Source organism: Bos indicus x Bos taurus, chromosome 1, assembly GCF_003369695.1.
Source record: "Bos indicus x Bos taurus breed Angus x Brahman F1 hybrid chromosome 1, Bos_hybrid_MaternalHap_v2.0, whole genome shotgun sequence".
NCBI classification, from domain to species: domain Eukaryota; kingdom Metazoa; phylum Chordata; class Mammalia; order Artiodactyla; family Bovidae; genus Bos; species Bos indicus x Bos taurus.
The window spans coordinates 101,605,105-101,618,506 of record NC_040076.1 but is presented as its reverse complement, the minus strand read 5'-3'; the positions used below and the strand labels follow the sequence as shown (position 1 = coordinate 101,618,506).

Here is a 13,402-nt window from a genome sequence, read left to right as displayed (position 1 = left end):
CATGCCACATGGTGCGGCAAAAAGGAAAAAAAGAAAAAAAAAAATGTCTAAGCTCAAATTCAACTTGCTCAAGTCACTTAAGATGAAGTCTTCTTTTAGTCATTTCCTCTCATATTATCTTAACTCATTACAGTCATATGTCTTATGTTTTGTGGAGTATCTTGTTAATGATTGCTTTGTCATAGCAATTTTACAAAAAAATACAACATTTATTGGCTTAGACAACATAATTGAAAAAGGTTAGCACTGTGTGAGCAATGTATTTATACTAAATGGATCAAAATAATGTGTTACAATAGTCAAAGAAAAGTTATGTTCTGTGATTGCATTACCAAGTTTCATAATTCTAAACACAAGTATTTTTTGTAGATAGTAAGAATTTAAAACTAGGATTCCTAGATAAGGGGGAAAAAAAAAAACTTTTCAACCTCAGTAAGCTTTTTCCTTGTGATCTCTCTTTCTAAACTTTTATTTAAAATATGGTACTCATTATCCTTATATTTTTTAGTATTTTGCAATTAGATGAAACAATACTTTTAAAATTAAAACCTAAAAGTATTCACATAATAATTCTGTATAGAAAAATAATGTGTTAAAACTAGTAGTGAGTCAAACTAACATTTCACTTTCGAGTATTTTCTACTCACCATCTCATAGTTAAAGGGCTAAAACAATACATGTTATTGTCAAATATTGTTATTCTAATTTGTACTAAAACAGCAAAGAAGATAAGAAGATATTAGTCAGATCTGGGACTGCTTCAGTCAAACTGACCATCATTATGAAGTGAATTAATAATCTGTCTTTTAAAAAAAATAATCATTTTACTGCAGCAAAAACATAGAACAAATCCTAATCATAGGACCTATGTTAATGCCCATGGTACTTGAAGAAAACGTTATCTGATATCATAAATTGAAGCTAACTTAACTATTTTTAATGCACAGCTAAAATAAGTGGCCTTGCCCAGGGGATAGAAAACTCCATGGAAGCAAAATATTATCTCTTTAGATACAAAATTTCATTCTCATGTAAATTTATTTTCATTAAATAAATTTATTCCTAATTCAAGGATAAAATTCATACCTATATAAGAAGAGATAGTCTTACTCTCTGTATTTAATGAATAAAATATAAACATTACAGTTATCAAGTTATAATTTGATATGGTTTATGGACACTTTTCAAATGTTGAAAGATCTGGTTTTATTAGGGATTGTACTATAGTCTGACTTGTATAATATGTCATGTTATGATTGTATGCATAGTTGTTAAGGAAATGATGATAATGTTAGAAGTATCTTGCTTTGCACTCTGAGTTTTATTATGCACATGCTTTATGCTAATCATTAAAACATTTGATTAGGAGGAATAGGAACATGGTAAATACCTAGTCTAGAGGGACTTCATAAATCTGATAGTAAGCCACTTAAAGGTTAATACTAACTTTCTGTACCTTAAAAAATAAAATTGTCAGGTAAAGGATGAAGAGATGATTAGAAAGAGCAAGGAAGGTGAGATAACTTAGAAAAAGGTAACTTCTGGGAAAATGAAAAGAAGAAACAAAGAACAACAGCTATGTAATAGTGGATCTGATCCTCTTGCAAAAGATCTGTATTTCAATATTGTATATAGATAAATAGTGAATTATGCCCAAGGGCTTTTCTTTATCTGAACTAATTCCAAAATATACTTCAAATAATGGAGGAGGAAAGTTTTAGATATAATGTACCAAATACAAGGTAGTCCTGAAAAGTTGCGTTTTACATTGATATACTTGTGTTTTTTATTTTATGCATATCTATGTTATTACTCATATATAATTAATCAAGAAATACAAATATGTTATTCTAGACATTCATGGGGCTTTTTTAAGTACCGTGCCTTAGTTTCGTATCAGTTAAGGAGCTTTAGAAGCTACTAGTCTTCTTTTTTATGGAAAAAAAATGTGATGTAAGGCATCAGGGCCTGCAGTGAATTACATTCAAAGCATAATGATAATTTCTACTAAGGGCAACTGGAGGAAACTAGCAGAGAACGCTGGCCTCACTGCACAGCTCTGCAGGTACAGGGTCTATGAATCTCTGGAGCTCTGCTGTCCTCTACTGGCCTGATGAGATAAATGCCTGTCTCAAAGCTCTCTGGTTTCTTTGTATTAGTTCAGTTTCCTTCACAAACAAGATACTGGCACCTTAAAAATACGATTTTCTTTGGTTTCGCTCACATGTAAATGGATAATAACTCAAATTATTGTCAGATTAATTTTGCAACATCATTTTAGTGTCATACAGAAAGATAAACTCATTCAGCATCCTGTCTTAGTTCAAGCATGTTTGGGGTCGGTTGCAGTAAGTGGTTGATAAAAGCAAGAGCTAAAATATAACAATGACAGCTTTCAGAAATAACAGAATGCTGACTGTCAAATTGGCTCCCAGGCCTTATACTTTGATTGGTTGGTGTGTGTGTGTGTGTGTAAGTAATTTTAGTGCATATTTTTTAAAAACTATAGCATTCCTTTAAGCCTTTAACTATCATACGATTCATGGATTCTTGATCAGTGTTTCCTAATTAATCCTGTACTTCTTAGCAATATATTTACAGTTTCTCCCAACTGCATCCTGCCTAGGAAAAATGATACATCATTGGAGTACTAAGTTTGAAACTCATAATTCAAGAGAAAGAAGTGAACTATATATCGATAAATCACATTTTTTTATGTCCCATTTTTATCCTAGTGTGTGGAATGGGTGTCGTGAGTTACAAGATTTATTAACATCACAGTGCATCAAACTTGTTAATAAACTAGCTTTCTGTGTAAGAAGTAAAAGAAAGATTTTAAAAAATGGGAGCACAAAAGGCATGGCATAGCTGGAGTTTAAAGTTCAAGCTTTGTATCCTCTATATATAATGTATTATGTTTTTCAAAAACTTTTTATTAGGAAAGCTATACCAGACGCATAATCACTATACAATGATTAAACATTACCTTTACAATTTATAATCACTGAAATTACAGAATAAATATATGCACATTTCTTTTGAATCTTTGTGTGTGAGAGAGAAAACATTAAAAGTGCTTCCTACAAAGCTGTTAGTGATATATACCCAGTTGCTTTTTTATGTTTTTTTAATATTATATATATATAAGAAAGTGCAGATGTTCTCCAAAAAATCTTGGCATCAGGCTGAAGTGTCACAAAGAAGGTGCTCATCCCTAGGTGAGTGCCTCCAGCTGTTAAACCATCAGGCCTCCACTTCAGTAGGCTCCAGCCTAGAAGATGACTTTTCCAGGGTGGTAGGAGAGATGTTTTGAGCTGTACACTAGAGGAGAAAGGAAGGTGAAGCTATGGAGAGGATAGGAATGGATCAAACCCGAACTAATTAGATTGGGTTGAATGGATGAGGGGTGTGTGTGTGTGTGTGTGTGTGTGTGTGTGTGTACCTACACCAGAAGGAAGAAACTGCAGGTTTAGGGACCTAACTATGTGCAGGGATTTGTGATGTGCATGTGGGTATGTGTGTGACAGAAAAAACGAGTGGGTGAGAACATTCCAGCAAAGCCCGCCCCCTCCCTCCCCATCTTGCAGTTTCCAGGCATGCAGCAAACTGCATTGTTAATACATGTACAGAATCTGTGCCATGATGGGAAGAGGAACGAAAACCACAAATGGCAATCTGTTTTCCCCCCTCCCTGTCAAAACAAAACTACAACTAAAAAAAAAAAAAGTTACTGAAAATAAAAAGACACATTGAATTTTACTTAATTAGGATCAATACAATGATCCCCAATATACCTTATACATGGCACAGTCAAAGTCTCAAGTTTCAGTATAAAAAAATAATGATAACATTTGCTGGCAAAAGTCTGCGAAGGCACTTCATTGATTAATGATCTGTGTATGGCCCTTCCTCCAAATCACATCTGAGTGGGGAGAGCATACATCTGTATTTTCTAGTTATCATGCGGTTTCAGTTCTGTTCAGGGCAGGGAAGTTTGTGAGGATGGAGTTATTGGGACAAGTGTAAAGGGAGCAAGGGATATATTTCTTTTATTTTTCTTTTCTTTTGAAAAAAAAAAAGCACTAATGTATTTTTCTTTTTCTGTTAGAACCTATATGTTGTCTTCTCCAGGACTTCGAGGTAATCCGGCTTGGTTTGAAGTTTGGCCCTTAACTCGAGGTAATCACTTTTTTGGGTTTGGTGGTCTGTGAAGCCCTTTCCAGCCGAGAAGAGAAGGGTTTCTTTGAGCCTGGCGTCCTGCTGTAAGTCTGGGTATTGCATGCCAGGAGGATGGACATGCAGTTCCTTTAATTTGGGCACTGTGCCATAGAGACAGTCCACAAACCCCACCGTACAGGGGGCTGGTTGTGGCCTCTCTCGGTCTAGTAGCATACTGCTGCCACCACAACCTCCGCCCGGAGGAAACAGCACCACCCCGCCATTCTTCTCGTGGTGGCGGAACCCAACCAAGTCTCCCCCAGTTCCCGCAACTACCCCGGAAACCCCACCAACTGCTGAGTGGTGAGGGTGAGGGTGATGATGATTCATGGTCACTATGGTATTGAGCTGGGAGCTGGACACTGCCAGCGCCCACTCCTTTTCTTTTTCTAGCAAGGTCCGGTAGTTGCTGTGGTTCTCCTTGGGTGTCTCAGCAAACTGCTCACTTCCTAGGAGAACCTCCCCCATTCCCGGAGGTTGTGTCACAGGAGCCCCACGTTCTGCACCCCCTGCCTCTGGCCCTGATGAAACAACCACCTCCTCCTCCTCACGAGGCTTGTAGATGGGGTTGTTGCACATCTGAGTAACGGGATGAGGGATGTACTCGTATACATGACCCACAGGAGGGGCCTTCTCTGGGGAAGAAATAGTTGGTCGGCCCCCACCTCCATTTCCACCTCCACCACCTCCACCATCCTCAAAAAGTCGGTGGCATTGCATCTGGATGCCAGTGAGGTCCACGCCTTCCTGCCTCTTGCTTCTAAAGGGCAGCTTCTTCCGGCGCCGTCGGAGGACATAGGCAAAGAGGCCTGCAGCAACAAAGACTGCTGAAAAAAACAGAACCAGCAGGCTGAGAATCAACACAGAAAGTGGCACAGGGCCCCCAGGGGGAGAGAACTCATAAGGTGATGCACTCGTCGGCCCCCCAGCAAGGTGAGCATCTCCAGGCTGAGCGGGGGATGCTCCAGCTGGTGCGATGTGTAGCATCTCTGGGCAGAGAACTTCCAGTTCAATAGTGCGCACGTCACGGTGGGTGAGGTTCTCAGGGCTCCTGCATAGGACATCACCCACCACACTGACTGAGCTGATGGTTTCAATCCACTGTTTGAAGGGAACCAGGTCACAGGTACAGTCCCAAGGATTCTCATTGAGGTCTATCTGGACAATGGCATTCAAGTGTTCTAGGACACCAGCCACAGGAAGATAGAGGAAGTAGTTCTTTCTCAAGTTGAGCCGAGCCAGGGATGTGCCTGCAAAGGCATCTGTTGGCAGGGTCCTCAGCAAGTTATTGTTGAGGAATAGCAGCTTCAAGTTGGGCATGAGGCTGAAGGCTGCAGGCTGGATTTCCCGGATGACGTTGAACTCAAAGTACAAGTAGTGCAAACTCTGTAGGCCTCGAAACATGCCTGGAGTCAGCTTCTCGATATCGTTGCCATTGAGAAAGAGGCTCTTTAGGTTAGGCAGGTTGATGAAGGCCCCATCCTGGACATAAGAAATACGATTGTTCCCCAGATGTAAGAGATCCAAGGAAGAGAAATTCCAAAAATCAGAACGGTATATTTTCTGAATCAGATTGCTACTCAGGTACAATTTCTTGGCATTCAGAGGCCTTGGAAGAAGTTCAGAAATGTTATTAAATCCTCGCTCTTTGCAGTTGACAGTCAAACCAAGGTCATTGATATGCAAATTACAGGTACACCCAGTAGGGCATATAATGGGAATGGGTGGTCTGGTCTGATAAGGAGCAATGGGAGGTTGGTTTGGACCAGGGTATAAAGCTTGAGATGTGGACGGTGGCCTTGGTGTTCGAGGCTGTTTGGTGGGTTTGGGCTGTTTATTTGAGGACTTGTATTCAACAGAAGAAGCAGTAAAATGGACAGAGGACAGCATTGAGGAAGGCTTAGTTGGCCATGCATTCTCCTTGTTTGATGACAAGTGGGGAATCCCCAAACTAGCCTCTACCTCAGAGTCAGACAACAAGGGACAGAGTTCTGTTTTCCTGATTTCTCTCAGGTCCTTTCCATGAAAATGGAAAGGAGTCTCACAGGTGATATCTCCCACCAGGGCAGTGTAAGGAATGCGTTCCAGCCAACTCTTCAGTTGCACGATTTCACATGTACAGTTCCAGGGATTTTCTTCCAGCTGGAGCTCCATCAGGCTTCTGCCAATATGGTCTAGCATTCCTCGGTAAAAAAGAACTTTTAACCTGTTTCCACGCAGGTCCAAGTGGGTTAAGGAGACAGCCTTAAATAAATTTGTTGGAAGCATGGGAATGAGATTATCATTTAAAATCAGAACTCTCAATTTACTTAGATTCCGAAATGCCCCACTCTCAATACGTTTAATTACATTGTAGTCTGCCTGAAGATATTCCAGACTTTCCAAGCCAAGGAAGGTGTCATTTCTGAAGATGTCTAGCTTGTTCTCGTGAAGATACAGTCTCTTTAAAATCTTAAGACCGTTGAAAGCTCCTGTTTGAATGTCCTGCAATGCATTGTTCCCAAGGTTAATGGACACAGCATTATTCAAATGAAGAAAACTGTTGGTGTACAATTTCCTCATTGAATTTCTCTGCAGATACAGTTTAAAAGGTCTTGACCAGAACTCAGTAATCTGACTAATATTTGTAAATCCTTTGCTGTCACAATGTATATGAAAGAGGCTTTCTTTAACTTCACAGTAGCATGGATCAAAACAGGGCTCATCTATTTCCTCTGAGTCCTCTATGAGGGGAATCGGGGTAGTCCATCCTAAAGCAATTGTGCTTAGAAGAATTATCCACAACATCCTCCCTCTGTGAAGCATCTCAGCTATAGAAGGTTTCATCATTCGCGGTTGATTACAAAACTGCAACAGAAATAAAGATGCAGATTTTTAGCTTTTCATCATATACACTACTCTAATTGACTCCTATATGTGGACCTTTTTAAGAGTGATATAAAAACTTTAGTAATTGTTGAACTGACACTCAAAATGACCTATCAACATGCTTAATATGTCCTATATCTTAAAATTAGGAGACTGAAGTATTGTGCCATGTGATGACATTTTCCTGAATCAAGCCATACCTGGGGAAGGGTGTATCATTAAATCAAAAGCATCCTTTGTTGTCTCTTGTAGCAAGCAAGGAAAGTGGCATACAGTGATTCCTCTTAGGGATAGGCAGATTCAGTAATAATGGCAATTATTTGGCTATTACACTTGTTTGCCTGTTAAAACTCTCATTGCTATCAGAGGTGCCTATTATGGATCTGATTGAAACTCTGATGGAAGAAAATGTTCTTTAAACTATGGGTTTCTGTTCATAAAAAGATATGGCATGCCCCAAAGTTATTAGATTAAAGAGTATGATAGATTATGAGCCTTTGGACCAACATCAGATGTTAAGCTGTGTAAGATGATTGGTATCTCAGGAAAACCCAAGATTTCTCTTAAGAAATGAGCACAATATGCTTAATTTTAGTGCATGCCCAGTAACTCACTGTACCCCAACCCCTTTTGCCCAAGCACAGATTATTAACATCTCCTTTAATTACATTATTTCTACATATGTGTATCATTTGGCTGTTTAAATCCTTTAGGCGTGATTAGCCTTTCTAAAGAACAAGCCCATGCAGTTGTCAGAGCTAAAGATAGTGACAGCTAAAGGGTGCTGAGCCTAGGAGTGTCTGTATTAAAACACTTGCAGAGCTTAGTTTGGAATGTATATCTGTTCCATCATGATCAACTGAGGAATCCTGCAAAAAGATGGAATGGCAGGTGATTTGTAGAGGGGGTTTGGGTAAAGGCAAGAAATAGTGGAAACCTGGATTCTTACCTCCTGATAAATGATCACATGAAATACATTTCAGAAAGATATTGCTCTTTTCCAATGAGAAGGAACAAATACAGTGCACTAATCTAATAATTCGGAGCTTTCCTCCATGGATCTCTTGGAGCCTAATATCCATATATGAAAATGCATATATAAATAAATTATAATGATGCAGTTATATTAGATTGCCCTTCTAAGTCACTGAAATATCAATCAAAATTAAATTGTTTTTGATCAATAAAAATAAACCGGAGTTTTTAGTATGTATTTTCTTTCCACACAGATGCATCCATTAAGGAAATATTTTGTCAACCTAACTTAAAACACAATGATACAACTTATAGGGAGAGTGAAAAGAATAAATCTCCACATTCAGCTTGCATATGATGTACACAACTGTACGGAGAGGAGAACCCTTAAGAAAGCAAAGAGAAATTTGCCTCAGGCATGCAGTACTCAATTTTTGGAAACAATTAAATGAAAAAAGAAAGCAGATGAGGCTACACTGCAGTATAAGTCTTCCTTGTACCCCTTTTAAAATATTAAAACCTACTTAAGTTCTTTCTTTTTTACCATTCTTTTTTTTTTTTCTATGTTTTTCCTTGTTTTTGAGGTCCCTGATATTTAGACAAGAAAAGCTCCATATGGCTTTGACTTACCTATTTTGCAGGATTTTTATTTTTTTAAGCATTGATCATCGGGGGAGGGGGGAAGGAAAAAAAAAAGAAGAAGAAGAAGCTTGAGTTTAAGGATTCTTTCTTTCCCTCCCCCTTCCTTCCTTTTGCTGAAGCTGAAGCAAAGGGGGATAGTGGGGGGTGGGGGGAGAGACCACAGAAAAAAAAAAATAAAAGCAAGCTTGAGACGTGCTGGGAATGCAAGGGGCCTTTCAATGGGTTTCTTTAGAATGCAGAACTGCCGCTTGGCACACTCAATAGAGGAGAGAGAAGGGGCTGCTGCAGGCTTCCAGCTTCGCTGCCGCCGCCGCCGCCGCTGCCGCCGCCGTAGCTGCTCTCCCTGGGTACCGGCAGCACATCATTGGGCACTTGGAGGAAGGGCGGGAGGAAGGCAGGGAGGAGGGCAGGCTCAATCACAGTGCAGAATCGCGGACTTCTCTTGCGCTGGCTTTTTTTTTTTTTTTAATATGTGCTGTAACCCTGGATCCGGCTTTCCACGTCACGAAAATGAGCCCCGAGAAGGGGAACGCGCTTACCATGGGGTCGGGCGCGAGCACTAGGAAGCCGTGACTATACAGTTGTGTGGGTGTGAGTGTGTGTGTGTGTTTAAGGGGAGAGAAAAGAAGTGGAGGGGTCAAGATGACAAACTGTCAAAATTTTTTTAAAAAGGAAGAAGAGATCAACCAAAGGGAAACATTCCTTTGGTCGGGACGGGGGAAGGGGTGGTTGGCATTTTTTTTTTTTTTTTAATTTTGATTTCTTAATTTAACTGAAGGAAACCATTGCCTGACTAGTTTGCTCCTCTAGTTCCCAAATCTCCGCTCTCTAGTGTAGACAGTTTGAAAAGTAAGACTGTTCTTTAGAATTATCGTTTTCACAGCCCACACTTACTCTCAAAGACGGGGATAAAGGGAAATTCAGGTCTCCAAAGCAGAAGAGCTGAATATAGCTGATTCTGCTTGGGTGTCCTGAGTAAGAGCTCAGGCAGACTAAGCGACTTGGACCGAGTTTCTCCTGCATTTTGCTTCGATTTCTTTGCACCAGGAATCCTTTTGTTGTGCAGCAGTTCAGAGCCTTCGATCTCCCCTGGATTCAACAGCTCTGGCTGCTTCCACCTTCTAAAAACCAGAGACAAGCCAGTGCTCTGGAAGGATACGCAGACCACTTGGATAACAATGACACATTTCACTTCTTCCACCAGGAAAGACCTCGCGGGGATAGGGGGCAGCATTTCAGGGTTTAGATTCTTTTTTTTTTTTTTCCTTTCATTTATTTGCCCCGCCCCTCCCCCCCAACCCCCTCATATTTCTCCGTGGTATTTTCGGGAAGAGGATGGTAGAGAGTCCTGAGGGTGGGGTTGATTGAGGGAAGACATTTCAGTGAAGAGGAGCCACCAGATCAGAGCTCACAAGGATTCTCTAAGAAGAGTTTTTAAAGCCTCATCTGATGGTTTTACAGTCCTACCTGCTGGGACGAAAATGCACCTTAGTAGGGAAACTGGAGAGAGGCAAGTGTGCAGCAAAGGAGTCTAGTTAGCGACAACTGTGCCTCGGGGATGTCGCCCTCGCCCCCACAACACACATGAATCCTGTCATCATCTCACGGGGAAAGGAAAGGCTTTATGGTCGCTAAAGAACTGGACTTGCCCAAGGGCTCAAAGTTAGCTAGCCCGTAGAGGTGAGTTTTTCTTAAAGCACTTTTTCACGAGACCAAATGTATATGTCATTACCATTCTAAATATATATAAATAATCTAACAGAAAAAAACCGTTACTTAAAAATCAGTCATAGGATAGTTGCATATTTTGCATTAGAAGTGACCGCACCTGTGTCGGACACTCCACAGTGGCTGTCAGAGACTAAGTAAGCAGGAGGGCAGGATTCTCTTAACGTTCCCCAACCTTAACATTCCAGACCCACCCAATCTATCGGTCTCAGCCAAGAAGCTGAGCTCAGAACAGAGCAATCCCGTCTCTTTCACCAGCTGCCCCCCGCCCCAGCCCCCAACACCACCTTCTGTACCCAACGTGCAGAGATGGTGACTATTTCAGGAATCTTATCGGAACCCAAGATGCGATGGAATCGATGGGTAACCGGGAGGCTTCCCTGCGCTCCAGTGACAGTAAATGGCCCTCTCTGCAATCATTCTCTGTTCTGTCTTGAACTACAACCACCACCACCACCACCACCCCACCCCCACATCCCGCTCCAAGTTCTTGATCCGGGACATGTCCTAAAGGGCATTTCACCATTTTCCTTCCCTTTTTCTCGATGCAGGGTATCTAAGAGATAGGAAGAGCTCCAAAAGTTAGGAGATGAAGGGCCCTGGAGTCCGGATTTCGACCGCTTCCTGCTGCGAGCGCCCAGCATCATTTGTTTGTCCACAGGGAGGACAAGAAGCCCTTTCTCCCCACAGTGCCCCCTCCCACCTCCCCCTCCCCTTTGCTGGATCTCCGAGCCCACTAATCTCTCCATATCTAAGATTAAATATTCCAATATGGAAGCAAAATGATCTTCCCTAGAACAAATAATTAAAATGCTGCATCATTCATTTTCTGAAAAGCCCTGATCCTTCCAGAGGTCCTTTTCTAATCTGTCGCCAGGCGAAACGCACAATGGGTCTGTTTAGAAATGGAAAATGATTAAAAAGCTCAAGCCATTTTCCTTCTATCCTTTACAACACGAGCGATCCGCTGGGGGAGGGGCCCTTCGCTCTGCCACCTGGCCTATTTGTTGGAGTTACTTACGATTTACACCCCCAAGAAAAGGGGTCCGAGGGTATTTTAGTTTCCAGTACCACTCTTTCTATCATCGTCCTTACAGCTAAATGATCCGCTTCAAAGATATAACCCTCTAGCACCTGTGAGCGTACAGAAGCCACCGCGGCCAAACTATATGCTCTACAAAGAACATCCTTACACGCGAGAACACTGGTTTCAATTAGGCAAAGTAGGAAAGGATGGCGGCGAGTACCTATCAGTGCAGAGCGCTCTCGATCTCCGAGGTTTACTCCAAGGGGCTTCCCAGCGAGAGGTGCAAACTCTCTGGGAGGCAGAATTATATCCATCATGCAGTAGCCTGCAGTTTCTCCTCCCCAGGCCGCCAACTTTCAGAAAGGCCACCAAATCACGCTTGTAATCCTTTCAAGTGTTTCCACCTTTGAGACTCGCAGGGAAATGGTCGCTGCATACCAATGGGAGAGCCGGGCGCACACCTAGCGCGGCAATGCCGGTGACAGACACTCAGGACCACAGCTCTATATACCCTCGATGGCAGGCAGGCAGCGTGAGTGTCCCAGGACTGAGCTCTTTGATTTCAGATCTCGGTGATCTCGATTCAGCTGTGAGCTCCACGGTCCCCGAGAACCCTGGCTCGGTCTCCGGGTTTTTCTCTCTAGCTTCCTGAAAGGTTGTCACTCAAAGCGCAATCCCTTCCCGAGGCCTCCTTCCCTAAAGGGAGCTGGGATTAGACCTTGCCTTCTCCCGGTGTCTTTGCTCTTGACCCTTTGGGTAGGTGGAAGTGGGGGTGGGTGCTGTGTAGATGAGAGAAGAAGAGGTGGGGTGGAGTGGGAAGCAGGCTGGAAGGGGGTGTCCAGATCCCAGATCCCAGCATTGGCCAGACAGCGAAGGTGGGGGCGGGGGGAGGAGGAGAGAAAAAGAGAGACGGGATACAAATACAACAGTATGGCTGAACACTCCAAATTCGACTTGAATTTGGGGGATCTCGGGTAAAACACCAAGGTGAAGCGATCCGGTTGGCAGAAAGTGAGCCCCCTGACAGCTCACCATTCAAGCGTCCTCACTTCTGGAGCAGGAGAGGGTGGGGGGCGGGGAAGGGGACCGCGGAATGCTTCAGGCCAAGGAGACGCTCTCGGCGGCAGCCTCATTTAAGACTGACCTGCTTTAAAAGTGCCACTTTAATGGCCTAGGAAATAACTAAAATCGGATTACACGTTACTTACCAACGTCTGCACCCAAACTGGGAGCACCAGGTCGGGTGTTAGGAGACAATATACCGAACGCCAGGCTGGAACCCGAATGCAAATCCATCAGCCGCCCCCAAATCGCTCATGGAGGGAGCGCCGCTCGGGAGCCCCCAGATCAGCCCATCACCGGAGCCTCCGCCAGCTTGTCCCCCCAGCACCCCCGGCCCCTCCTCTGCTCCAACTGTGTAAATCAGCCGCCGCAGTCCTTTCGCTGTGCATCGCAGGCAAATCCCTGCTTAGGAAGCAAGGAAGCAAGTGATATTCATATTCTCTCTCTCTCTCTCCTCTTTTGATCGGTCACAATCTGGCAGCTCTACAAAGAAAAACCCTGTAAATTTGACTAACAAGAAGTTAGCATTCTGTATCTCTGGATTGATTTTAACTTTTATTTGCAAATGAGAGATGGTTGTTTGGAAAATTACAGCCCAGGCCTGAGGGGGTGGGGGTGATCAAATTAAGCGCATCTGACCTGTCTCGGTGGGCGGTATCGCTAAACGCCTCCTAGAAGCAGTTTTCAAGTTATTTGCAGTAGACCTCCACCTTCATGATACATAAGTGACAATTTGAGAGTACGTGTATTTGCTCATCTGTTTACACCTGCTAAGAAGGAAGAAAATAAGATTGTAGAGTGAAGGAAGGTGGGGAAATTTAACGGAGATATGCTGGATAGAGACAAATTAAGGACACTTGAACAATTGTTGCACCTATGTGA

The 13,402-nt window shown here is 42.5% G+C and overlaps 1 protein-coding gene across 2 annotated transcripts; it reads right to left on the bottom strand.

Annotated features, from left to right (window-relative positions):
• Positions 1–433: 433 nt before the first annotated feature.
• SLITRK3 (SLIT and NTRK like family member 3) lies at positions 434–13,036 on the bottom strand. Of its 2 annotated transcripts, none has more exons than XM_027542130.1 (2): positions 12,667–13,036; positions 434–7,065 (listed from the first exon to the last, which is right to left on the bottom strand). In XM_027542130.1, the coding sequence occupies exon 2, from the start codon at positions 7,045–7,047 to the stop codon at positions 4,105–4,107; it is 2,943 nt and encodes a 980-aa protein (XP_027397931.1). In that variant the 5' UTR covers positions 7,048–7,065; positions 12,667–13,036; the 3' UTR covers positions 434–4,104. The 2 variants fall into 2 exon arrangements, with proteins under 2 accessions (XP_027397931.1, XP_027397920.1); XM_027542119.1 differs by lacking the exon at positions 12,667–13,036 and adding an exon at positions 11,679–12,402.
• Between the last annotated feature and the right edge of the window lie 366 nt (positions 13,037–13,402).